General features: G+C 58.7%; 3 protein-coding genes across 3 annotated transcripts; all 3 read right to left on the bottom strand.

The window, feature by feature from the left end:
• Positions 1-53: 53 nt before the first annotated feature.
• Positions 54-2,618, bottom strand: AP1S1 (adaptor related protein complex 1 subunit sigma 1). Its single transcript, XM_087919059.1, is given in 6 exon segments — positions 54-548; positions 853-926; positions 929-989; positions 1,142-1,250; positions 1,963-2,141; positions 2,487-2,618. Coding segments are annotated over 6 exon segments (474 nt in total). The 5' UTR covers positions 2,490-2,618; the 3' UTR covers positions 54-500.
• Positions 2,619-2,799: 181 nt separating this feature from the next.
• SERPINE1 (serpin family E member 1) lies at positions 2,800-6,606 on the bottom strand. Its single transcript, XM_026725039.2, has 9 exons — positions 6,491-6,606; positions 6,020-6,303; positions 5,424-5,657; positions 5,059-5,253; positions 4,760-4,958; positions 4,578-4,678; positions 3,886-3,972; positions 3,546-3,629; positions 2,800-3,219 (listed from the first exon to the last, which is right to left on the bottom strand). The coding sequence occupies exons 2-9, from the start codon at positions 6,300-6,302 to the stop codon at positions 3,182-3,184; spliced, it is 1,221 nt and encodes a 406-aa protein (XP_026580824.2). The 5' UTR covers position 6,303; positions 6,491-6,606; the 3' UTR covers positions 2,800-3,181.
• A 6,945-nt stretch (positions 6,607-13,551) lies between these two features.
• Positions 13,552-17,520, bottom strand: TRIM56 (tripartite motif containing 56). Its single transcript, XM_026724137.2, is given in 3 exon segments — positions 13,552-15,347; positions 15,349-16,575; positions 17,333-17,520. Coding segments are annotated over 2 exon segments (2,034 nt in total). The 5' UTR covers positions 16,518-16,575; positions 17,333-17,520; the 3' UTR covers positions 13,552-14,482.
• Positions 17,521-25,448: the final 7,928 nt, after the last annotated feature.

The following is a 25,448-nucleotide window of genomic DNA, read 5'->3' as shown; positions in this document are numbered from 1 at the left end:
GGCTGCTGTTCGGGAGGAGACCCTGCTAGGCATAAAAAGACCACCAGGCCAGACTCTTCCAGACAGGTTTTATTCCAGAGAACCCGGGGAGGCCTTCCCCTCCCCTTCCTTGGGCCGGCAGGGGCCGAGGGCAGGCAAACCCCCCAAAAACATCCAGGGAGCAGCCTTCGAGTGCCAGGAAGTGGCTCTTCTACGGTGGCCGTGGAGCCCCCCATGGCTACCCCTGGTGGGGGAGGGAGGGAGAAGGCAGGCGCCCTGGGCGCTCCCAGAGGTCACTTGGAGGCGTGGCAGGGGGTGTGGAAGGGGCCCTTCGCCACCACTGGCAGCACCCGGGACCACGACAGAAACGGCCCCGGATCCGGTGCAAGTCGGGGCCCGCAGAGCCCAGCTGCCCCCCTGCCGGAGTCTCCCGAGGAGTCCTGGGTCTCCGCAGCGCTTGTGGGGCGTGGGGGAGGAGGGGCGGGGAAGGGAGGCGGCCTGAGATCCTGAAGGGGGCCAAGCTACGCCAGCCCCATCTCCTCCAACACGCTCCGAGGGGACTCGTCCTCCTGCAGGATGGAAGGCGGGGAGGTGTCAAGCGAGAGAACCCGCTCCCAGAAGGCGCTCTGCACATGCTCCGCCAGCCAGGGAAATCCTCCCCCCCACCCAGCAAGGCAGCCGTTCCAGGTGGCTCCATTCCAGGCCTGGCTCCTCCCCTCCCTGCTGATGGCACTACGGCTGCCCTCTTGCGGTAGCAGCAGCGAAGGAGCTGGGGGGCGGCTCTTTCTCCTCCTCCCCCCGCAGCCATTGGCAGTGGGTGCGGCAGAGCGGCCTGCTCCCCTCCCACGCGCCCCCACCCCCGGCAGCCCCCACCTCCTGCAAGAGGTCGGCCTGCTCGATGGCCTTCAAGACGCTCTTCTTGGAGGTGTCCTGGACTTCGCCCCCATCAGGAATTCGTCCAGGATGAAGTAGGCCTTCTCGAAGTTGAAGATGATGTCCAGTTCACACACCTGCGGAGGGGCAGGGGGCACAAGGCAGCTAGCGGTCTGGGGGAAAGAGAAGTGCCCCCCCCCACCCGCAGGCCCAGCAAGAGCCACGGGGCGGGAGGCTACAGAGGGGTGGGGGCCCGGGGGGGCTGCCAGAACCCCAGCCATGGACTCACGCTGCCAAAATATTTGTCCAGCAGCTCCACGTATCGGTGGATGAGTTCCAGCGTGATCAGCTCGTTGTCCTGCCCCTCGATGGCACAGCAGAAGTACAAGCTGGCATACCTGGGCCAGAGGGAGAGGGGAAGGAGGGGGCCCTGAGTCCCTTGCCCCACGTCACCGCCCCCCTCCTGGGGAAACATCGAACCCCCTAGGGAGGGGGAGGGATGGAGCACCACCCAGAAAGCCCTGTGCTCTCATTAGCTGCTTAGGCTCTCCAACGTCTTCTCCTCTCCAGACCGGTTGACCTTTCGGGTGCAGCCCACTCCCCGCAATGGAGCGGAGCAGAGAAAGTGGCCCGTCCAGAGCAGCCCGGAAAGACCAGGAGGAGACCGCTGGGGAAGCCGGGCCGCCCCTTGCCCCTTCAGCCCAGCCGCTGTGGGGGACACACGGGAGGCACAAGGCGGGAGCCCGGCTGCCCCGAGACCCCCAATGGGAGGGGAGCAGGTAGGGCTCCCCCCATCGTGAACGGGGAGGGAAGGAGAAAGGAGGCGACGGGATGGGGCTGTGCGAGGTGTCTGGTGGCCCGGGAGGGGGGAAGAGGCCTTCCTGGGGGCTGCTTCTGGCTCCAGGCCAGGAGGAGGAGGCGGAGGCCCCCTTGGGGAGCTCTTCCTGCCCCCTCCCCAGAAAGGAGGCCAGGGGTGTGGAGGCAGCCAAGGGGGCCCCGAGGGGGAGGGGCCCTGAGGGGGAGGGGCCCCGAGGGGGAGGGGCCCCGAGGGGGAGGGGCCCGAGGGGGGAGGGGCCCCGAGGGGAGGGGCGCGGGGGAGGGGCCGGTCACCTCTTGTAGACCACCTTCAGGTCCCGCCACTCCAGGAAGCTGCACATCTTGGGCTTGCGGCCCAGCACCACCTGCATGAGCTCCCGGACCGTCTTCTTCTTGTCCTTGTCCGAGGTGGCCAGGTACCACTTCTGCAGGCGGAGCTTCCCTTGCCGGCTGAAGAGCAGCATGAAGCGCATCTGCGGGCCACACCGGCGGCGGCTGAGCGGGGACGGAGCCGGGCGCCCCTCGCCGGGCCCGGCAACGGCCCAGGGAGGAACCGGCCGCGGAGACGAGCAGAAACGCCGCCACCGAGCCCCCCCGCCCCCCGCCCGGTGCTGCTGCTGCTGCTGCTGCTGCTGCGCCGCCTCCCCGCCGGGCGCGCTTCCCGGGGGAATCCCGCCCGCCATGCTTCCCCCTTCCTCGGGGGCGCCTCGCCTCGCCCTGCCGCCCAGACTCCCCGCCCGCCCGCCCGCCCGCCCGGAGAAGCCGCGCGGGCCTCCCCTGCCCCGGCGTGGCGCCCGATCCCCCGGGGCCCTGCTCACCATGGCGGCGGCGGCGGCGGCGGGGCGTCCCAGGCGGGCCCGGCAGCCGCTTCCTCTCCGCCCTCAACCTGGCCAGGTGCCTCCGGCCGCGCATGCTCGCGGCGGGCACTTCCGGGACCCGGGCGGTTGCCCCGGAGACGCGGGAGACGCCCTGCCGTGACGTCAACGGGAACCCCCGCCTCCTCCTCCTCCTCCTGGCCGCCCCGCCCCAGAGCCCGGGAGAGGCGGGGCCCGGCCTGCCCGCCCCCCTCCCCAAGGGCCGCAAAGAAGCGGCCGAGCGCCTTTTACGTGCAAAAATAAGACCAGGGATCTGTTTTTATGTGCAAAAATGCATTTTATGTGCAAAAATATGACCAAATCTCTGCATATATTAAGTTTCTCTCCTTAGTCCCAAAGTGCTTAGTTCAGACTCCTCTTCGGGGAGGGGCGGGACTGGCCGCCACGGGGGCGGGGGCCTCTCTCCTCCTGGGTCCAGGCCTTCCTTGGGAGACCCCCCCCCCTGCTGCCTGGAGCTCCTGTGGCCCAGGTGTGGCGACTTGCCAGGTGCCCTCGGTGCCAGGATGTGTGTGTGGCCGTGGTGTGGCAGGCGAGGGACCAGGCCCAGTAGCAGGAGCAGCTTCCACGCAGGGACCGGTGGGCGTTGATCCCGCTGGCACACAGAGGCTCCCTGGGCCCCCTTGGCTCCAGAGGGGCCCTCAGGGCTCCATCACCTGCCCCGTGAAGAGGATGGTGCCTGCGGGGAGGAAGGAAGTGTCTACAGGAGGGTGGGGCAAAGCGGACCCACCACCACCCCGTCCCTTCCTCGGTCGCCTCCACCTCCTGGGGCTCTTGGACCGAACCAAGAACGGAGTTTCCCTCCCTCCGCATCGGGAACTGTGGCTGGCACACTGGCAGCCAAGCCAAGCCTGGCCCTGGGGAGGAGGGGGGGGCGGTCCTGGTCCAAGTGAAGGCCCCCTTTATTTGTGGGGGGGGAGTGGATTTTTCCCTGGGCTCCTGCACCCCCCTTTGGGGCAGCCTGCCGAGCCTTTGGCGGGAGGAAGGGTCCTTGGTGGGCCTTACCGGTTGGGTTGTGCCGCACAACAAACAGGAAAGGCCGGTCCAGCACGATCTCCAAGGGCGCCATGCGGGCATAGACGATGGCAGCTGGAAGGGAGGGAGGGGGAGGGGGAGAGGGGGCTCGTTCAGCAGCCGAAGAACTTTGGCCTGGTTCAGTGAGCAGCAGCGCCCCCAGCCTGCCGTCCCTGGCCCCTCACCTCCTCCCGAGGGGTGACCCACTTCGGAGCAAAACCAACCCCGGTGCATGTTAGGAAGCTGCAAAGAGTGTGTGTGTGTGTGTAGGTGTTGTCTGCTGGCAGGGCCTGGACAGGGCAGGGCCGCTGCAGTGACCCAGGGCACCCACCTGTGGCAGAAGAGGCCTCGGTGCCACTCTCATTCACGTCAATCTTCACTTTCTGCAGCGCCCGAGACACAAAGAGAGCATCCCGCACTGCAACGAGAGGGCAGAGGGTGAGCGGGATGGCCGTCCTCCCCGCCAGCCAAGCCCCTCGCATGGGCAGCCCTCTCCCTTGCGCAGCCCCGCTCTGCCGGAGGGGGCCAGCCAAGCCACAGCAGCGTGCAGAGTGCCTGCCTGCTTCGGCCTCTCTCCTGCCAGAGCTGATGGGCTCCAGGAAAAGCACTCTGCACACTCCCAGAGACCTCCTCCTCCTCCTCTCCCTAAACCCCCTCCCTTCCAGCACTGGTAACGTTCCCTAGTTGGGTGACAAAACGTCTGCCAGGAAACCAACCAAGCTCAGAGAACAACTAAGGCCCCACAATCCTCCTCCTCCTCCTCCTCTCCTCCTCTTCCTCCTCTCCCTAAACCCCCTCCCTTCCAGCACTGATAATGTTCCCTAGTTGGGTGATAAAATGTCTGCCAGGAAACCAACCAAGCTCGGAGAACAACTAAGACCCCACAGTCTTCCTCCTCCTCCTCCTCCTCCTGCTGGGCTTGGGCCTCAGCCTCGCCAGGTTCAGCCACAGCCGGCCAGCACGCAGCCGGTGCCCAGCCTGGGGGGTGACAAGCCAAGGGTGGCATAGAGGGGAGACGCCAACCTGAGAGGCGGCTGAAGTTGGCCTTGTGGCAGTCAAACATGTCCGTCACGCCCAGGGCCTCCAGGGGCCCACGGAGGTCGACTTCGCTCTCCAGGGAAAACCTGCAGGGAAGGAAGGGTCAGCAACTGGCCGAAGGGCCTCCGTGGCCTTGGTGGCTGGAGCCCGTCCCCAGCGACGCCTACTTGGGCAAGACGAGAAGTCGGGTCACGGCGGACATGTTGCCCTTCCACTCTGCGAGGAGAGCGGGATCGATCGCTGCGGCCAGGGCCGAGAGCGGAGCGTCCAGCTGGAAGGGGCTGGCGATGAGCATGCTCAGTGTCGCCCCCTGGTAGGGCAGTTCGATGACATCGTATTCCCCCAGCCCCGGGGTGGAGAATTCGCCTGGAAGAGAAGGGGGGGGCGGGGTTGAGACCCCAGATGCAACCAGAGGCGCACTCTGCACATGCCCCACCGCCACCTCTCCACAGCGGGGCTTCCTCACCGTAGTGGAATTCGGCCGTCTGCTCCATCATGGGGACCGCGACGGTGCTGCCGCCCAGCTTGTGGAAGATCCGCTGGCGAGTGGCGGCCTCCGGAAAGGGAAGCTGCCAGAGGCCTTTGAAGTGGATGGCGTTGACCAGCACCAGGCGCGTCAGGGCGTCCAGTGCGCCCTCCGGCAGGAAGCCCTGGATCATCCCTGCGGAAGCAGAGACGGTCAGTGGGGAGACCGGGGGGCAGGGGGGGTGGGCAAGTGCTGCTTCCAGGCCCTTCAGCGGAAGTCCAGGCCTGAACCCCGCACCCCACCGGCCTTTGCCAGCCTGGGGACCCGGGGCAGAGCCCACCTCCTTTCGCGAGGCTGCCCCTCACCGTTGGTGTGCTGCTCCACCCAGGCGTTGACGATGCCGCGTGCCCGGCTGCTCTCCGCGAAGTCCACCTGCTTGACCGTCTGGTGAAAGAGGCGTCGGAAGCGCCGCAGGAAGGTGGGCACCAGGGGCAGGTCCCGCTGCACGAAAAGGGCCTCCGCCACCCGCACCGCGTCCTTGCCCTGCGGGTCGCCCAGGGTCTTCTGCAGCAGCCACAGGGCTCCAGGGATGCCCCGTTCTGGAAGGGGGGGGAGGGGGAGGGGAGAGCAAGCTCAGCTCTGCTGCAGCCCACAGCCAGGCCCTGCCCTGCCCTCCCCTCCCCCACCAGGGGACCCTCCAGGAGAGCAGAGCTGGCCTGCGGGAGGGCGAGGCGGGGCCTTTCCTGCCCAGAGGCTGCCCCGGCGCTTCCCTTCCAACAACCCCTCAGCCTTCCTGGCCTCCTCACGGTTGGACCCACCTGCGCCTGCCCAGGTTAAGGGGTCAGGCTCCCAACTAGGCTGCCCCTCCCCCATCTCCCTTTCCCCAAAGAGCAGAGCCAGAAGAGAGCGAGGGGCCAGCCCCTCCCCCCCCAAGCAGGGGGCCTCCACGCCCCTCCCTCACCCTTCAGGCTGAAGCCCAGGGCCTCCTGGATCTGCCGCCGGGTGGTTCCCTCCGAGGCCACCTGCAGCATGGCCACCACCGACGCCGCGCCGTGCGGGGAGAAGACCAGGTTCTGCTCTTTGGACGCCTTGGACACTTCCCGGAACAGCCGGAGCCCGAAGTCCGCCGAGAGCTGGGCCACCCGGGCCACGGGCAGGCCAGAAGGGGGGCCGGCGGCGGCGGTCTGCGAAAGCGCCAGGAGGCACAGGTGGGACCACACGCCCAGGTGGGACCACAGCTCCATCCTGCCACGAGAGAGGAAGAAGGTGAAGCCGGTCGCGGGGCGCCACTTCTCCCGGCCCGCCTGCCGAGACCCCCAGCCTCGTCCTCTGAGCAGGAGGAGCGGCCCCTCCGCCGCCTGCTCTGACCGACCGGCCGGCAAAGGCGGGGAGCCCCTCCGCCCGCGCCCGCGCCCCCCGCCCCGTTGCTTACTCGGCTCCCTCGGCGGCTCCTGAGCTCGGGGCCGGTGCGGTCCCGGCTGCCCCGCGCTTGGCTTTATAGGCGCTGCGCCCGCCCGCCAGGAAGCCGGGATGAAGTCAGCGGCGGGCACCGCCCCGCCTGCCGCCCCCGCCGGGCTAAGCGCCGGCCGAGCGAGGCCGGCCCCTCCGCGAGCATCCCAGCCTCCGCCGCCCTCGGGGGCCTTCTTAGCGGATGGGGGGCTTCCGTGGGGCCCCGCAGCCTTCTTCTGCCCGGGGAAAGGCAGCTCCCGGGGCTTGCGCGGCCGAAATGGCTTGGCACGCAGCCTGGTCGGGCGCAGCGGGACGGCCCGGGCGGGATCTGGGCGCTGCAGCTGCGGGGAACGGCCGAGGCGATCCTGAGGCTGCCTCTTCACGGGGCGCTAAGGCTGGCCCGGTCCCCTCTGGGCTGCGCCGACCGGGATCCAGTTGGAGCGCCCGCTTCGAGTCGCTCCAAGCCGAGAAGGACGGGAGGAGGGCAAGGGGGGGTATTTGCAGGAGCTTGGGACGAAATCTCGGAAGACAAGAACTGGAGGTGGGGGGCTGGCCAGCCTCTTGGGGGAGGCGGGAAAACGGCCTTCTGGGGTGGTGGTGGTGGGGCACCCCAAGCTGGAAATAAGGGACCCCGGGAGCTGTTAGGAGGCAGGACAGCCTGTCTCGGGGGGCTCTATTGCAGGCGGTGGGGCAGCCTTGCCTGGCGCCTGGCCCAAAGTGGACTCTTGTCAAGGTGGGTGTCTGAGGCCCCGTCCCGAAGCTGCAAGGAATTTAGAATTTAGAAGAACTTTATTGTCATTGTATGAGTACAACGAAACTGTGGATGCACCCCAGCAACTGTTGGCAATGCGGTAAAACCAAAATCACTTAAAAATGAAGATTTTAAAACAAAACAGAGTACCCGCGTCTCCATTTGCAATTAGAGAGTAGAATATCTACGAATATACGCAAAATATGCCTCCAACACTGACTGTGATGCTTGGCCGAGCGTCATCATACACAAGAGGTGGATTGTCCTGTAATTACACGTCTGAATGGACTATTGAGATTTCACATCTTTTCACATCTCCATAAAGGAGGGACTTGGGGTTTGTTTGCGGTTCGGATGGCCCAGGGAAAGGAACTATTGGTTAGTCTAGCGGTGTGGGATTTTATTGACCGAAAGAGCCCGTCCAGCCGGCAACCGGTTCAAAAGATCACTGCCAGGGTGGGAGGGGTCTTTTAGGATGGCCTTGATTCTGCTTGGCAGCAAGACTTGGTGAAGTCTTCCGGGGGTGGAGGGCAGAGGGCAACCAATGATATTTTGGGCTGTTGTTTATCACCCTCTGTACAGGCTTCCTGTCCTCAGCTGTGGAGCCCGCATACCGCAGACCCAGACAGTATGTCAGCGTGCTCCCCACAGAGGCTTTAGAGAGCAGGAAGACCCCCCAAGCCTGCGGGTTTCCTCCTGGGGAGCGAGGATTCAGGGAAGGTCCCCCCCTCTCCCCCCCCCTCCTGTTTTGCAATCTCCTTTGGGCACATTTCAAGCCTTTCTGCCAATCAGCCGACTTGGGATGATGCAGCCTGAAGTGGCTGCTGCTGTTGCGGGGGCGGATTTCCCCCTGCTGGGCTGGGATGAACCCAGTCTCCTCTCGGCTGCGGTCGTCATCACCGTTCCTGAACGCTTGGAATCTCCCAAACACGGGGGCGGGGGGCAGGAAGGGGAGCACGGGCCAGTAAGCGGGGAAGCCCCCGCTGGCCCAGGCAAGGCAGGGTCAGGAAGAGGGCACTACCGAGAGCCCTCCGTGTGCGCCGCTCTGCGTTGCTGGCACCATGCCCGTCCCAGAGAGGAGTCCGGGCATCTGGGCGCCCTGGGGCGATGGGCGGGAGCGGAAGGGGGCAGCCCAGAGGCACCCTTTCCACCCAGAGCCCCTGTGTGGTCAGCACGTAGCTCTCTTGAGCAAGGGGGGCAGGGGCGAGTGGTCAGCGAGAGGACATTCCAAGCTAAGTGGTCACCGGTCCCAGCCGACAGTGAGCCATCCAGCGACCGCCGGGTTCCCAGGCCCATCTGGGAACAGGAGGAAATGCGGGGGAGAAGTCCAGATCCAAGCAGAACAGGGTCCAGCTCGTGCTGTTTCCCCCCCCTCCCCCCCCCTCTGGAGTGGGAGGCAACTGCAGTTTGGGGCACCAGCACTGGGAGACCCCTTGGCCTTGGCCTGGCCTCCTGGGCTCCTCTCTTCGTAGCCCCCCCCCCACCTCCGCCTCCTTCCCGCCGTCTCTAGCGGAGTCCCTCTGAGATTCTTCCTATTGCGTGCCCCCAGGGTCACGGGGGGGCTTTCCTGTCTAATAATAAAAGAAGAGAGGACTCCGTGGGCTGAGCCAATCCAGGGAAAGGCGGCTGTGCCTGGGCTTGAATGGGGTTTCCACCAGGCCACCCCAGCCGATCCCGTCTGGGGGGCGGGGACGGGAGCCCATGACTCACTCGGGGCCGTCTGGGGATGGCCTCCAGCTGCCCCCTGCCTGTCTTCGTCCTCTGCCGTTCTTCCCATGGGCTCCCTTCTCCTGCCGAGGCCCTGGGTGCCGGGGGCTTCCTCTCCTGGGGCTCTGGGCCCAGGCCGAAGGCGTCGGCCCCGGAGGGCTCCAGGGGAAGAGGGGGGGTGCGTGTCAACCCTGAATGCTCGTCGCCTGCTTCTCGCTGGCTGTCTCTGTGGATCTTTGGGGAGGCCTTCTGGGCTCCCTGGCATTGCCCCCTGCAGACATCGGGCAGGGTGCCCTGGCCAGCAGGGAGCAGCCCCGGGCAGAGGAAGGGGCCAGCTGACACGCCCTGCATCACCCACAAAGGCTGGGCCCTGGAGCCCCCCCCCCCGTCTGTCCTGGGGGGGAGGTTCTGTCACTCACAGCCCATCAAACAAGCCCCCACCTGACCTCTCCCCCCCTCCCCCATCCTCAGCCCAGCCATCTCAGTAGGAGGGAGGTCATTCCACTGCCCTCCCCTGCATTTGTAACCATAGGGCTGGGCCCAGACAGGTGGGCCCCCATCCCCCCAAGGCAGCCAGGGGTGGAGCCAGACCGCCCCTCCCTCCCAGCAGACTCACAGAGCCCCAGGGCTGCTCCTGACACCAGGAGTTCAACGTGAGGGGAGGGGAGGGGGGAGGCGGGGGAGGGCACTCTTGAGTCATGTCTGCGGAGGGAGAGGCTGCGGCCCAGAAAGGCAACACGGAAGCAGCCCGGAGTCCCGCGCAGACCAGCCTCCACTCCTGCCCAGCGGAGGCCCTGTTTCCTGGGGAGTGCCGGGTTCAGAGACCCCACCAGAGTGTGGTGGTGGTGGGGCCCTTGTGGGGGGCCTCTCTGCTGCTGCAACCGGGAGGCTGGCTGGATTGGCACAGGGTGGCCCTCTTGGCCTGTCTCCCCAGCACCCTGGCCACGTCCTGGCAAAAGGGGAGCAGGGCCTCCAAGCTGGCAGGGTCCGAGCATAAAAAGGGCCACCCTGATGGATTTTGGGTGGGGTACAAACACCCCCCTCCCACCTCGAGTGCGTTAATAACCCCCGCACACACAATACTTCCAACTCTCCCCTTCAGACAAGGCCCACCGAATGGGGAACTGTGCTGGCGCAGTGCTTAGAAGGCCGAATTGCACAGGCTACTTCTGCTGGTTGCCGGCTGCCGGCAGTTCGAACGTCACCCGGCTCCAGGTTGACTCAGCCTTCCGTCCTTCCGAGTGGGGTAAAATGAGGACCCGGATGGTTGGGGGAAGAGGCAGACTCCATAAACCTCTTAGAGAGGGCTGGAAAGGCACTGTGAAGTGGTATATCAGTCTAAGGGCTATTGGTAAGTGGGAAGGAAGGAAGGAAGGAAGGAAAGAAGGAAGGAAAGAGAGAAAGAGAGAAAGAAAGAAAGAAAGAAAGAAAGAAAGAAAGAAAGAAAGAAAGAAAGAAAGAAAGAAAGAAAGAAAGAAAGAAAGAAAGAAAAAGAATTCTTTATTGGCCAAGTGTGATTGGACACACAAGGAATTTGTCTTTGGTGCAAATGCTCTCAGTGTCCATAAAAGAAAAGAGACATTCATCAGAGTCAAGAATCATCAGGTACAACCTTTCATGGTAGTCATGGGGTAGAATAAGCAATCAAATCAGATAGATGGATGGATGGAAGGAAGGAAGGAAGGAAGGAAGGAAGGAAGGAAAGAAAGAAAGAAAGAAAGAAAGAAAGAAAGAAAGAAAGAAAGAAAGAAAGAAAGAAAGAAAGAAAGAAAGAAAGAAAGAAAGAAAAAGAATTATTGGCCAAGTGTGATTGAACACACAAGGAATTTGTCTTTGGTGCAAGGAAGGAAGGGAAGGAGGGAAGGAAAGGAAGGAAGGAAGGAAAGGAAGGAAGGAAGGAGGGAAGGAAGGAAGGGAAGGAAGGAAGGAAGGAAGAGTTGTGATGACACAGTGTTTAGAAGGCCGAATTGCACAGGCTAATTCTGCTGGTTGCCGGCTGCCGGCAGTTCGAACGTCACCCGGCTCCAGGTTGACTCAGCCTTCCGTCCTTCCGAGGTGGGTAAAATGAGGACCCGGATGGTTGGGGACAAGAGGCGGACTCTGTCAACTGCTTAGGGGGGGCTGGGAAGCACTGGGGAGCGGTCTCGGAGCCTAGGGGCTGTGGCTATGGCCAAACTGCAGGAGAGGCCTGGGTTCAGAAGGCCGGGGAGGAGGGGGCCCCCTTGGAGACAGAGCACCCACAACTACTGAGGGGGGTCACAAGAGACTAAGGGCTGCCAAAAGGTGGGGGGGCACCTCGGGGGGCTCACAGCCTGCAGGCTTTGCAGCTCCCACCTGCTCCGGTCCACGCCTGCCCCAGAGCCCCTGTGTGATTTGGGGTCGGAGGAGTGGGTGGCTCTTTGCCTTCGCCCCTCGGGGCCGGTGGTCCTGCCAGCTCTGCCTCCAGGTGGGGTGTCCATGCAATGGGCAGAAGGGACGTCAATTGCCCCAACCCCAGCCCACCCCCCCCGTTGGCTCCCCAAGAGCCTGTGAAGCTGCTCGCGCGGCTGCAACGGCACGTAGGAATTCGAAGGTTATGCAACGGGTTGGGGAACTTGCGGCTGGCTGGATGTGCACACACACCACCGTGTGTCACCCCAACGCGGGGCGGTTCCTGTTCCGGATTCGGGAGAATCTGCTGATGAAAAGCCTCTCGAGGAAGAATGTGATTCGTCTGCCCAACGATCGTGGGGGAGGGGAGGGGGCTGGGTCTTCCCCTGCCGGGGCTGCCCCTTCCCTGGGGGGCGGGAAGCCCCAGCGGGTCCCCTGGCTAAAAGCAGCAGGGAGGGGCTCTAAGTCAGCAGTGCTGCTGCTGAGTGGGAGGGAGGGAAGGAGGGAGGGAGGGGGGTCCCCGGTTGGTGCCTGACTTCCCCTCCCCTCCTTTGGCCACTTCTCCGCTCTCCAGCTCCTCTTGGGCCACTCTGCCTGTGCCGACCCTCGTTCGGGGTGGAGGGGCAGTGGGATCCTGGGTGAGGGGCAAGCCCTTTGTGGAAGAGCTCAGGCCCTCCCTGGGCACCTGCAGGGGAACCCCCTCCCCCCAGTCAGCCCCCCAAGGCAGAGCCGGAAACCCCCAGGGGGGCAGGGGGGGGCGTCTTGCCCGCCTGCCTCGAATCCCCCCGCCTGACCTGCTTGGTCGCTTGGAGAGTTGGATCCCTTTTCCCCGCCGGAGGAGCCCCTCTGCCTGACTCCCTAGGTAGGGCGGGGGAGGAAGGGCCTGTGGTGGTCCCGGCCCCTCCCCAGAGCCCTTTGGGGCATGTCCCAGAGAGGGGGAGAGGGCGTGAGGAGGAGGAGGAGGAGGAGGAGGCGCCTGCCTGGGCCAGGAGGGCTTGGCTGCCTCTTAGCCGCCGGGGCCCCAGGCCAGGCGCAGGAAGGGACCCCGGACTGGCCTGGCGGATCATTCAGCGCAGGAGGGAACGAAGGAAGCAGCCGCAACGACGTCTTGCAAATTGCCTGGGAAAATAATTTCTTCGAGCGGAGCCATGATTCAAGCAAAGGACGGACGGATGAGTTCAAGTAGCTCAAACAAGCGTCCAATTCCCACACGGGCCACTCCAGCCAGCTTACAATGTTCAACACCCACCACACCTAAACTTGGGCCCTTATTGGCTTGCTGGGATGACCTTTGGCCACCCCTCCCCCTTCTTCCCTGCAATGTCAGCAACCTAGGGGCCCCTGCTTGGGCGAGGGAGGGAGGGAGCGGGGTTGGCCTAGATGACCTACAAGGTCCCTTCCAACTCCGTTCATTTCTCATCCGATCTGTATGTCCGCAACATGACTTGTCCCAAACTGGTGGGGCCAAAGTGACTCTCCTTTGCTGCTGGGACCCCCCTGCCTGTCCCCTGAAAAGACGGCTCGGAAACAGAAGCCCAGCCTGACCTTCCACCCAGAGCTTCAGGGGGTCCCAAAGGAGGAGGAGGAGGAGGAGGAGGAGGAAGAAGAAGACTGTGGGGTCTTAGGTGCCCTCTGAGCTTGGTTGGTTTCCTGGCAGACGTTTTATCACCCAACTAGGGAACGTTATCAGTGCTGGAAGGGAGGGGGGTTTAGGGAGAGGAGGAGGAGGAGGAGGAGGAAGAGGAGGAGGAGGAGGGGGAGGAGGAGGAGGAAGAAGAAGACTGTGGGGTCCTAGGTGCCTTCTGAGCTTGGTTGGTTTCCTGGCAGACGTTTTATCACCCAACTAGGGAACGTTATCAGTGCTGGAAGGGAGGGGGATTAGGGAGAGGAGGAGGAAGAGGAGGAGGAGGAGGAGGAGGAGGAGGAGGAGGAGGAGGAGGAGGAAGAAGACTGTGGGGTCCTAGGTGCCCTCTGAGCTTGGTTGGTTTCCTGGCAGACGTTTTATCACCCAACTAGGGAACGTTATCAGTGCTGGAAGGGAGGGGGGATGAGGAGGAGGAGGAGGAGGAGGAGGAGGGGGGGAGGAGGAGGAGGAGGAGGAGGAAGAAGACTGTGGGGTCCTAGGTGCCCTCTGAGCTTGGTTGGTTTCCTGGCAGACGTTTTATTACCCAACTAGGAAACGTTATCAGTGCAGTGAGGGAGGGGAGTTTAGGGAGAGGAGGAGGAGGAGGGTGCCCTCTGGTGGCTACTGGAGGAGCTGCTCACGCAGCCAATCCACCGCCACTGCCAAGACCCTCCTTGGCCCGCCCTGCCCTTGCCCTTTGCCCGCCTCTCTCTGCTGCCAGCTCCTGCGTTGCAGCGTTGCCAACCAATCATTTCACGTGACAATATTTGCTCTTGGCAACTTCCCAGCCCGTGTTTCCACCGCCTTTCTGCGCTGAGTAAGGGCGGAGTAAAGGCTAAGAGAAGTGACAGTTCAAAGGCAAATCAAGTCTATTTCCCCAAACGTTTGGAGGAGGAACCTGCCCGTTTTTTTCCAAACACACCAGGCAACGCAACCTGAACTCCCTTCAAAGCCAGGCGGGGTTGCCATTGTTTACCATGTCGGGCTGTTGGTTGCGTCCCTCCCCGGGTGCGGCGGAGGCCGGGATTGCTTTCCGTGGGTACAAAGGGGGGAGGGGAGCGGCCCTGGCTACCTCTGCATCATATGCTGGTCAGTTAGGGCCAAGTTGACTACGACGGAGAGAAACAAGTTTGGAGAACGTCTTTGCCTTTATTGTTCGGACTGCGGTAGCGGAACCTAACCAAGCGGAGAAGGAGGCGAAGGTGCCTCTGCCGGGAGCGCCCCGCCTTCTTCCAACTGGGCAGCCTCGTGGTTGCTGCGGCATCTCGCCACCTCCTGCCCATAGAAGACACCCCCCCTCCCTCCCTCGGGCCAGCTGGCCTCTCCAAGAGCAGAATTCCCGGGCCCCCTTTTTCCGTCCACTCTCCGTGTCCCTAGGTGGGACTGAGGCGGTGGCCTTCTGGAGAAACAGCCCTCCCCCCAATGAGGGGCTCCACGGGGGCCGGAACACCGACCCACACCCACAACCACTCACATCTCACTGCCCGAGAGTTTCCGCTCCCACCGGAGGCCGAGCTCCCTGCTCACTTGCCCTGGTACTTGACCTTAAAGACGTGGACGGTGCCGTTGCTGAGAGCTACCACGAAATGGCCCTCCCCGGCAACGGCAGCCAAGCGTGGCTTGAAGATGTTGTTCTTTGCGGTGAGGAAAGATCCCAGCTCCTCCCCGGCCTCCGAAAAGGCCACCACCTGGTTCAACTCCCGAAGCACCACGTAGACGATGCCGGGGCCATCAACGCAGACGCTGCCCGGCTGAGAGTCCCTCAGCTGCCCTTCCTGGTATTCGGCCGCCAGCTCCCCGCCCCGGGAGAGCAGCACCACACTGCGCCGGTACCAGTCGGAGGCCACGAAGCCCTCTTTCCACCTGCCCAGGAAGACCAGGGAGCGGTCATGGGAGCCCCCCGGCACGATCCTCTCCAGGAGCTGCCCTTTCAGGTTGAAGACCTCCAGGTGTCCTCCCACAGACACCACCACGCAGTCCCCGTCACAGGTGGTCAGGGCGTGGCTGGCCTGGCCCCGCTTGAGGGCCTTTTGCCACATCACTCCCCCGGTTTCGCTTAAGGCGTAGAGCTGAGATCCAGCGGTGAAGACCACCTTGTTGCCCACGGCAGCCACGCTGAAGGGGGCCACGTTTGGGGGCACCGGGACCGTGCCCTTGAACTCGCCCTGCAGGGAGAAGCGCTTCAGGTTCTGGTTCTGCTCGTCGGCCAGGAGGATTTCGCTGGAGCCCAGCGGGCACAAGCCCGTGACTCGCGGCGGCTTCTTGTCCGTTGGGACTTTCGCCCAGAAGCTGCGGAAAAAGGTCGGCTTCGGGACCAAGCGGGGAGGGGGCACCTCTGGCCCGCTAGAGCTTCCCCCATTGGGGGGCCCTGCCCCCCGCTTCCCCTCCCGCGGGCTCCGGCTTGGCTTTCTCCTTCTCCTTCGCCAGTTTGGCGGCGGCCCCCATGCCGCCCTCTGGCGGGGTGGCCTTCGGGTGGAACTCCAGGTGGAAGAGGTTGCAGCCGCAAAGGAGGTCTGGCTGGATGTGGAGCTTGGGGACCGGCAGCGCGAGGGTCTCCCAGGAGAAGCCCTGCAGCTGCCTCAGCCTCTCCGAGATCGTCTGCTCCAAGGAGGCAATCTCCTCCTCTTGGCCCAGGCTCAGCACCTTCTGGACGAAGGCCACCGTGCCGCAGGCCACCTGCTCCTGGGAGCCCAGCTCAGAAAGCAGCCGCCCCGAGGCCTCCTTCCGCTCCTCCAGGTAGCCAGAGAGCTGGTCCAGGACCGCTTCCTTCTGGCTGAGCAGCTGCTCCACGGCCTTGGCACACGTCTGCTCTACCACGTGCCGGATGCTCCTGTTGCACACCTCCAGCTCCTTCGCCGCCTCCTCCAGCTCGACTTTTCCCTTGGCGATGAGCTGCAGCTTCTCCTCCACCCCAGCCAAGAGGCCGGTGATGACGGGACGGCGGGCTTGGGCGGCCTCCGACAGGGGCAGGCACGAGTGCTCTAGGTGGGGGCCCAGGCGGCACTCCCGGCAGAGGGCAGCGGCGCAGGGGAGGCAGAAATACTGCAGGGCTTCGCCCCGGTGCGCTCTGCAGCGGGAGGCCTGGTGCTTCCGGACCTCCTCATTGTACCTGCCAGAGCAGTATGCCTCCAGGTCTACCACCAGGTGGCCGTGGGTAAGCCGGGAGCAACGGTGCCCACGGGCACAGGCCTGGCACAGGTGGTCGGCACAATCGATGCAGTGAGACACCGCGACGGAGCTGGCACCTTGGCCAATGAGCGGGCAGAGGCTGCAGGTGGCCCTGGCCTTCTCCCCCGCTGGAGGCACCAAGTCCAGGAGGCCGTTGAGGAAGAAGTTGGTCTTCAAACCTTCCACGCCGGCCGGGAGAGGCACCAGCTCACGGCATTCCGGGCACCGCAACTCCCGCTTGGAGGCCCCAAGAAGCTTCTTCAGACAGGCCTGGCAGTAGCTGTGGAGGCAGGGTAAGATCTTGGGCTGGCGATAGCGCTCCAGGCAAAGGGGGCAAGTCAGGAAGTGGCTGGAAAGGGCGTCCCGGAGGGAGGATTCTTTGGCGGCCATCTGTCCACCTTCTGTCCAGGGAAGCAGGCAAGAAGGCCACGCCCACCCTGGCCTTCACCTGGAAGGGAAGGAGAGAGCGGTGGAACCAAGTCCCAACAGAGACACACACAAACACACACACACACACACACACACACACAGAGACAGCCTGCTCAAGCGGTGGCTGCGGGAAGGGCCCATGGGGGGCCCTGGCTGACCCAGGCGAGGAGTCCACGCTTCCCTGCCCCCACAGAGCACCAGCGTTGGAAGGGACCTTCTGAGCCACAGGAGACCCTAAACCAAGAGGGCCCCCAGGGCACTGGCAGGGCAGGGAGAAGGCGTCTCTGCCAGGCCCCTGGCCAGCCGGACTCCGAGGCTCCAACGCCGCCTCCCCTGCGGCAGAAGACAAAGAGCCAGCCAGGGCTGACAGCTCCCACCTGGGCTGGGCTACACCTTGGGCTGGAGGGCTTTTCTTCTTCCTCCCCTCCCCTCCCCTCCTCTTCCTCTTCTCCTTCTCCTCCTCCTTCTCTTCCTCCTCTCCTCCTCCTTTTCCTCCTCCTCCTCCTCCTCCTCTTCCTTCTCTTCTCCTTCTCCTCCTCTTCTTCTCCTCCTCCTCTCTTCTCCCCCCCTCCTCTTCCTCCTCTTCTCCTTCTCCTTCTCCTCTTCCTCCTCCTCTTCTTCTCCTCCTCCTCTCTTCTTCCTCCTCCCCTCCTCTTCCTCCTCTCCTCTTCCTTCTCTTCCTCTTCTCCTTCTCCTCCTTCTTCCCCCCTCCTCCTCCTCCTCTCTTCCTTGTCTTCTTCTCCTCCTCCTCCTCTTCCTCCTCCTCCTCCTCTCACCTTGTGGGGAAACCAGTGGGTTAACCGGGAGAGCTACCACCGCGCTGCCACTGCCACCACCACAGACTTTGTGGCCAGGCGCTGGCTGGCAGCAGAAACAAAAGTGAAGGAAGGTGCTCTGGGACTCTGGGAGACACGCAAAAGCCGGGAGGGAACAGGGCCCACGGCTGTGGTTCTCCCTCCCTCCCCCCCCCCACGTCAGTGGCCCAGAGTTTTCCCCAAGCCACCCAGGTCAGCCTTTCCCCAGAGCCAAGCCAGGTCGAGGGTCTTGGGGGTTCCTGCTCGGGCTGCTGGGGGTCAGGGCAGAGGAGGGAGCCGAGGGCTGTTTCCAGGGAGTGGGGGGTCTTTGAGGCTCAAGCCTCAAAGTCTTTGAGGGGGAGGCGCTTTGGGGCCCCGAGAAAAGACCAGTCACTCAGCGTGGACTCCTTCCGTCTCATCCACTCCGGCTTTTACCGCCACTCCAGGCTCTCTTGGGTGCCAGAGCCGGGCCCTTTGGGGAGGCAGCCTGGAGAATCAGAGCAGCTGCGGCCCCCAAAACGGCCAGTGGACTTGGCCCTCCCCAGCGCCCTCCGGAAGGGACGCCTGAGTCCAAAGTCCACCCGTGGCCCCTGCCAGGGAGGGAGGACTCTGGCTCCCTCCCCCCACAGATTAACTGTTCCCCGTGCAGCGGGGAGGCCGTGCAAGGAGGAGGAGGAGACATCTCCCCGGGGAGTCTGGGGCCCTTTCCCCCCACCAGCCCCTTTTATTCCAGGGCACTCGGTCCACGTGCAAAAGCAAAAGGAGAAACGGAGGTTAGGGAAGGGGGACCTCGGTGAGGATACCCCTCTTCCCCCCGCAAGAATTAACCCAGCCCTTCTAGGCCTGCATCTCTGCCCCCCTCCCCCAAGGGCCAGGCTCTGGCAGGGAAGAGAGGCTGAATTGGTGTAAAAGCCGGAGTGGATGAGATGGAAGGAGGCCCCGGCTGAGTTTCAGGAGTGGGCTGTTTTTTTCTCATGGCCCCAAAGCGCCCCTCCGCCCCCCCAAAGCAAGCAGACTCTGTTAGAGTTAGCAGCAGAAAATACACAGAGGACTGAGTCAGCGGGACGCCTTCAACTTCCTTTTCTATAAAATAAGGAAACGTACAATACCAGTAGTTGCTTCCAACCTGGTAAGTTCAGAGCAGAATTCTAGTTTCAGTTTCCATTCTCAGCAAAGCTCACAGAGCCAAACCGCCCCCAGGCGTTGGCTGGTCAGCTGCCATGCTTACTCACTTGCTGACTTTGTTAACCATGTCTCTGCCAGTTTATGACTATACTCAGACACTCCTCTCTTCGTAACTGGAAGAGACATAAATCTATCTATCTATCTATTATCTATCTGTCTATCTATCTATCTATCTATCTATCTATCTATCTATCTATCTATCTATCTATCTATCTATCTATCTATCTATCTAAGCATCTATCTATCTATCTATCTATCTATTATCTATCTATCTATCTATCTATCTATCTATCTATCTCTATCTGTCTATCTATCATCTATCTATCTACCTATCTATCTACCTATGCATCTATCTATCTATCTATCTATCTATCTATCTATCTATTTAGTCAAGCAATTATAAGATAACAGGTATGAGTATAAAATCCAATTAACTTTATATTCTTCCCATGGTGTACTCCACCCAATGGCTTGGTCATTATGTCAGCCAAATTGTCTTCTGACGTACAGTGAAGCAAGCTAATCCATTTATCTTTGATGGCTTCTCTTATATTACAATATTTAATGTCCACAGGCTTGCTTCTATTTTTGACTCTGCCACCTGTTGCCATTTTAATGCCCGCAGCGTTGCCCTCATAGACTAATACTGGTTCAGTTACCTTTCCATTGACACCCTGTAAAAGTTTTACGTATCAAGTTAGCTCTGAACAGAGTTCAGACAAAGCAATAAATTCTGCCTCCACAGTCGAAATGGCTACAGCGGTTTGCTTTCTGCACTTCCAACCAATTAAAGCCCCTCCAGACAATATCACAATCCCAGAATTGGACTTTCTTGTTGTTACATCGTTTGCATCATCGCTATCAACATAGCATTTCCATTTAAATTCTTCAGAGACCTCTGTTTGAAGACGCAAATTCACACTTCAAATCCCTTCAAATCCTTTTGACACCCGTCCAATGCAGTTGCGTTGGTGCAGCAGTAAAGCGACTCCAAATCCTTACTGCACAAACTATGTCTGGTCTGGACCACTGTGACCGGATACAACAGGCTCCCAATTGCTGACTGATATGTCTCCTGATCACAGGCTTCGCTTTCGTCCTCACCCAAACTGTTAAGAAAATCTGTACTCATAGGCGTTAGAGCAATATGACTATCTTTCATATTATATCTCTCCAACGATTTTTCTTTTTGACTGAGAATATAGCCACCTTTCTCAGCTCTTTGTATCGCCACACCGAGATAATTTTTATTTCTCCCAAATTCTTCAGTTCAATTTTCTTCTCCGATTTATTAGCAAATTCATTTACCTGTGATTCATCCTTTGCAATGAAGCAAAGATCACCCACAAAGGCTAATATTGTAACTTTCCAGCGTATATGCAACCATCAGCCTTGCAACTTTTGAACCCAAGACCTTTCAATGCCTTATCTAGACATCTACTCCGATTCCTGGCTGATTGCTTCAGCCCATAAATGGCCTTGTTCGATGTATACAAACCATGTAAATTTCTTCCTCTAATTCTGCACGGAGAAATGTCAAGATTTTATGGCCTTGCGCTGCTGCCAACGCCAGTGCCAGCCTGACGCTCTCACTCTTTACAGTTGGCCCGAATACCTCATCATAGCGCACATTTTTCATCTGCGAAAACTCCTATGCCACTAACCTTGCTTTATATTGTACTTCCTTATTGGGTAGTACCTTTTTCTTTCTTCTTTTTGTTTTTGTAAATTTTATTTGAGTTTTCACAAAAAGAAGAAACACAATTAAAGCATCTTTTTTGAAAGCAGCATAATCCCGGCTTACATTCCTTCATGCAGACACAATTTCAGGTTCCTGCTCATTTTTATATTCTATTCCATATCTTATTACAATTTTACATTTTCTGCATAGCTTCTCCCCTCTTTCTTTTTATATATTTTTTTTAATTTTAACAACAAGACAACATAGACATACCACATAAAACATAAAAATATCATCCTTCTTCATAAATTTACAAACAGTGCATCGATTGGTTTACCACTTTTTTTGTGTGCATCCATTTCCTAGTCACTAATATAATTATATTACATAATAGCTCATATTATCAATCAATAATTGTATAACCTAATATCATCACTAAAAAAATCATTTATCTATAATTTTGTTAATTCATATTTTAACGAGATAACTATAGTTTACTTAGTTTATTTTGCAATAAATCATAAGATCATACCATCATTATCAAGATCATATCTTGATAATGTTTTATAAAGATAATATCAAGAAAAAAAAAGGAAAAAAATTTTTTATGCTAAATCTGAATATTCTATTATTATGTTTTATTATCTAACGATTGATAGAAAAGATCCCAAACTTCATAAAATTGTTTATCTTCTTGTTCTCTGATTTCAAATGTCAATTTACTCATTTCAGCACAATCCAATATTTTCTTAATAATTTCTTCCTCTGATGGAGTTTTCTCACTCTTCCAGTTTTTAGCAAATACAATCCTAGCCGCTGTTAATATATTTACAATCAAATACTTCAAATTTTTATTATATATATCAGGTAAGATTCCCAATAAAAAAATCTCTGGTTTCAAGTCTATATGTTTCTTTGTCATTTTTTCCAACCATGTGCGAATCTTAGTCCAATATTTTCTAGCGTCCTCACAAGTCCCCCACATATGGTAGTATGAGCCAGGTATCTGATGACATTCTCCCCTCTTTTAATTTCCTCCATTTTATTATATTTATTTCATCTCATCTTTTGTTTAATGAGAAAAGATAAATAGGCAATTGAAACAGGATGGACAAAAAATATAAATATAATGATTTGGTAGTACTTTTTTCTTGTACACTCACTTGCATCCTACAGCTTTGCTACCCTGTGGCAAAGGCATAGATGGGAACACTTCACGGTCTCCCGTGGATTTCATTTCCTTGTCCAGGGCTTCTTTCCATTTTACTTGTTCAATTTTAGGTCATGCCAAAACTTCCTTAGAGTTCCTTGGCTCATACCATACATTACCTACTTGAACTATACTAGCAGAATACCTGTCAGGTGGAATCCCCTTGTTCCATCACTCTGACCTGCGTGGCATCGACTGCTCCCGTAGTTCAACTTTCCAACTTGTCTGGAACACTATTGCCAGCCCCAAATCTTACTCCACAGCTGCTGCCGGGACTGTCTGAAGGAGCTGCTAGGTGGGTCAAAGCAGGAGCCGTGGTGCCCGGAACTCCACAAGCCGGTGAATCTCCCAACTGGCGTTGAAGGTTTGAAGACGTTTGAAAAAGCAGCTTTGAGACAACCCTGGCCTGGGGGACGGAGACCCTCCCTAGACATCCCTTGTATGCCTTATCCAGCCCCCTAATCTTCCTTGTTGCTCTTCTCTGCACTCTTCCCAGAGTCTCAGCATCCTTTATGGATCAGGATGACCCAAAAAAGGTGTCAGCAGGTGCAGACTTGGCTTGGCCGAAGGGAAGGGGATCCCCTGGGCATCCTCCTCGCCCGGAGTGGCGGCTGCTGAGTCCGCAAGCCCAGAGATTGAACGGTCCCGGGATGCTGTCCGGTGCTTCCCAGCCCACTGGCAGCTCTGGGTTCCCTCCCTTTACCCTCAAAGTATCTGCTATTGACCTCACCCGTTTCCTAAGAGGTCTGGAAGGGCACCGTCGTGCCTCCCGTCCCTGTCCTATTGTCCCCATTCATCCGTCCCCATTTCCTGTATCCTTACTCAGGTTTATTCTTATACCTATGATCTTGTAAGCGATTGACAAATCAAAGAAATAAAATCAAAGTTAAAAGAAGGAAGGAAAGAAGGAAGGAAGCAAGGAAGGGGGAAGGAAAGAGAATAGGGAAGGGGAAGGAAGGAAGGAAGGAAGGAAGGAGGGAAAGAAAGGGAGAGAATACACTTTCCTAAGAAGTGTGTAAGGGGCTGGCATAAGTGCCCAATTGTGCCATTGTGCCATCCTATTGTCCCCATTTATTTGTACCCATTTCCTGTATCCTTACTCGTGTTTATTCTTATACCTATTATATTGTAAGCCAGTGGTCCCCAACTTTTTTTGTACCACGGCCCGGTACAAATGATCCACAGACCGGTACCGGTACCAGTACGCACGACCAAGGCACGGCGAGCCGAGCAACCGGCCAGCCATCCAGCCGTCCCCCGCTTCTCCCCGCCACCTTCAACTCCTCCTTTGTACCTTTGTCGATGGGCTTTTCGGGCTCTTTCTTCATCTCCTCCTGAGTAACGCGAGACTCCACCGCCACCGGGACGGCTCTTCGTTCGAAGCCGCCCCCCACCTTCGACGAAACTAAGGCGCGAGGAGGATTCCCTCAGCACCCAAACGCCGCTTTCCATCCAACCGACAACCGACAAGCTCACCCAGAAGCACTTTCTCAAGCGCCGTCGAAACAAGATGGCGGCACCCAAGCAAAATAGACAACCCCGGTACAAAATGATGCACGGACAGGTACCGGTTTGGGGCCCGGTGGTTGAGGACCCCTGTTGTAAGTGATTGACAAATCAAAGAAATAAAATCAAAGTTAAAAGAAGGAAGGAACGAAGGAACGAAGGAAGGAAGGAAGGAGAGAAAAGAATGGAGGGAGGAGAGAAGGGAAGGAGCAGGAGGAAGGAAGGAAGGAGGGAAAGAAAGGGAGAGAATACACTTTCCTAAGAGGTGTGTAAGGGGCGTGCAGAAGTGCCCAATTGTGCCCCCCGTCCTATTGTCCCCATTGATTCATACCCATGTCTTACTCATGTTTATACTTTTACCTATGATCTTGTAAGCAATTGACCAATCCAATCCAATCAATCAAAACAAAATAGAAATAATGGGGGCAAGGGCTGGTGGGAGGCCATATTGAGACAGCAAAGGCTAGAAACGTGTCCTGCAAATGGGGGCAGGAAAGCAGCCATTGGGGGTGGGGTGGGGGGGGCGGGGTAGGGGGGCCGCCTTCCGGTCTCTTGATGGAGAATCTCGGTCTCCCCTCCGTTCGTGGTCCTTAGGGGGGCTTCAGTGTCTGGAGAGCTTGAGGATTTCAACCACAGGCAGACCATCACCGGACGGGGGTCTCTGCAGGCGGAGAAACTCCTCCTCCTCTCGCCGGTCATTTCAAGGGGCCAGATGAGCGAGAAGGAGACCCGAAGGGGGTTTGCGCCGTGACGTTCGCCGGGTTTCAGTCCTGCCCACGGCTGCCCAACTCCCTTCCCTCTGACCCAACGGCAGCCAGCAACGGCCCTGGTTGGCAGGCTGCCTTACACCCTCCCTTCGCTTGACCGCCCTCTTCCTCCCAACCAGCAGCATTGAACACACGCTCTTCCTCTTCCTCCTCTTCCTCTTCCTCTTCCTCTCCTTCTCCTCCTCCTCTCCTCCTCCTCCTCCTCCTCCTCCTCTTCTTCTTCTTCCTCTTCTTCCTCTTCCTCTTCCTCTTCCTCCCCTCCTCCTCTTCCTCCCCTCCCCCTCCTCCTCCTCCTCCTCCTCCTCCTCCTCCTCCTCCTCTCTTCTTCTTCCTCTTCTTCCTCTTCCTCTTCCTCTTCCTCCCCCTCCTCCTCTTCCTCCCTCCCCTCCTCCTCCTCCTCCTCCTCCTCCTCCTCCTCCTCCTCTTCTTCTTCTTCTTCTTCTTCCTCTTCCTCTTCCTCTTCCTCCCCTACTCCTCTTCCTCCCTCCCCTCCCCTCTTCTTCTTCTTCTTCTTCTTCTTCTTCTTCTTCTTCTTCTTCTTCTTCTTCTTCTTCTTCTTCTTCTTCTTCTTCTTCTTCTTCTTCTTCTTCTTCTTCTTCTTCTTCTTCTTCTTCTTCTTCTTCTTCTCCTTCTCCCTTCTCCCTTCTCCCTTCTCCCTTCTCCCTTCTCCCTTCTCCTTCTCCCTCTCCTCCTCTCCTCCTCCTCCTCCTCCTCCTCCTCCTCCGAGTGCTGCTTCTAAGGACCTCCTGGAAGAGCCAAAGCTCATCAGACCCCTTGCAAAAAGCTGCATTTCACTCGCCCAGTTTTGCTGAGGGCCGCCAGCAGGGGGCGCTGAGCTCTCTCCTTCGACTGGAGGCCTATGCAGAGCGGCCAGCCAAGGGCGGCTTTCTCCAAGGGGCCCTGGGAGCTGAGAGTGGCTGAAGGGCCACTCGGCCAAAACATAAGTGTGCGTGTGTGTGTGTGTGCGTGTGTGTATGTGCTCCACTGCCCCCTTCCCCTTGCAATGCATACATAGACCCTTTAGCGCGGTGGTGTCCAACCATGGCCATTTTCAGACCTGCCGACTTCAACCCCGCCGGATCAGTGGTGGGACTCTTCCGGTTCGGCCCAGTTTTGCCGGTCGCAGCCATGAGCAGCGGAGACGGAACCAGTTCTCTCTGCCGCTCTGCTGTCGGGCCCTCCCTTCCCCTGGGGCTCCTATACTCACTTTCCCCTTTAGTTTATGAAGCCTCTGAAGCAACCGGGAGAGGGCAGGAAGCCACGCCCACCAAACCGGTGGTAAAAGTTGTTAGGAGTGATAGTCACCTAACAGTTGGGTTGGCAATATATAACCCAGGATAGTTTTATTTAATACTGTTGTATCTTTGAGAGAATGCTGTAATTGTGGTTGGCTGAGGTTCCTCCGACGGCCATAAAATGGATCCTGAACCCTGGTTTGTTCTTGCATTTCCCTTGTTGCCTTTTGCCTAATTGTCGTTCTGCTGGAATTGCTGTGAGTCTTGCAACTGCTCGCAAACTCCATTTACTTAACTTTGTTTTATGATACTGGTCAAGAAAAGAACTTCGTTTTTTGGATTATCCCTGGACTGATACCAACTGCTTTAACCGCGTATGATTTGGACTGTTTGTTGGACTTTGTCTACCCATTTACAGGAAGTAAAACCTACATTTGACTATTCAGTGTATCTGTGTGCTGGTTGTGTGTTATTCCTCACCACTCTCACTATGTTTCCCTGAGCGCGCTCGTTC

The sequence above is a fragment of the Pseudonaja textilis genome, unplaced genomic scaffold (assembly GCF_049901715.1).
Source record: "Pseudonaja textilis isolate UNSWEBS1 unplaced genomic scaffold, rPseTex1.2 PTEXSCF23, whole genome shotgun sequence".
NCBI lineage: Eukaryota > Metazoa > Chordata > Lepidosauria > Squamata > Elapidae > Pseudonaja > Pseudonaja textilis.
Note: the sequence above shows the minus strand (reverse complement) of the source record. Positions and strands in the feature narration are given on the sequence as shown.

What these genes read in the sequence shown, in the direction of transcription:
- SERPINE1 (XM_026725039.2), bottom strand. Translation starts at nt 6,302, where the DNA reads ATGGAGCTGTGGTCCCACCTGGGCGTGTGGTCCCACCTGTGCCTCCTG. An exon ending in CGACTTCTCGTCTTGCCCAA is followed by an intron (nt 4,679 to 4,759) that starts GTAGGCGTCGCT and finishes CCTTCCCTGCAG; the next exon opens with GTTTTCCCTGGAGAGCGAAG. An exon ending in CGAGGCCTCTTCTGCCACAG is followed by an intron (nt 3,630 to 3,885) that starts GTGGGTGCCCTG and finishes CCTCCCTTCCAG; the next exon opens with CTGCCATCGTCTATGCCCGC.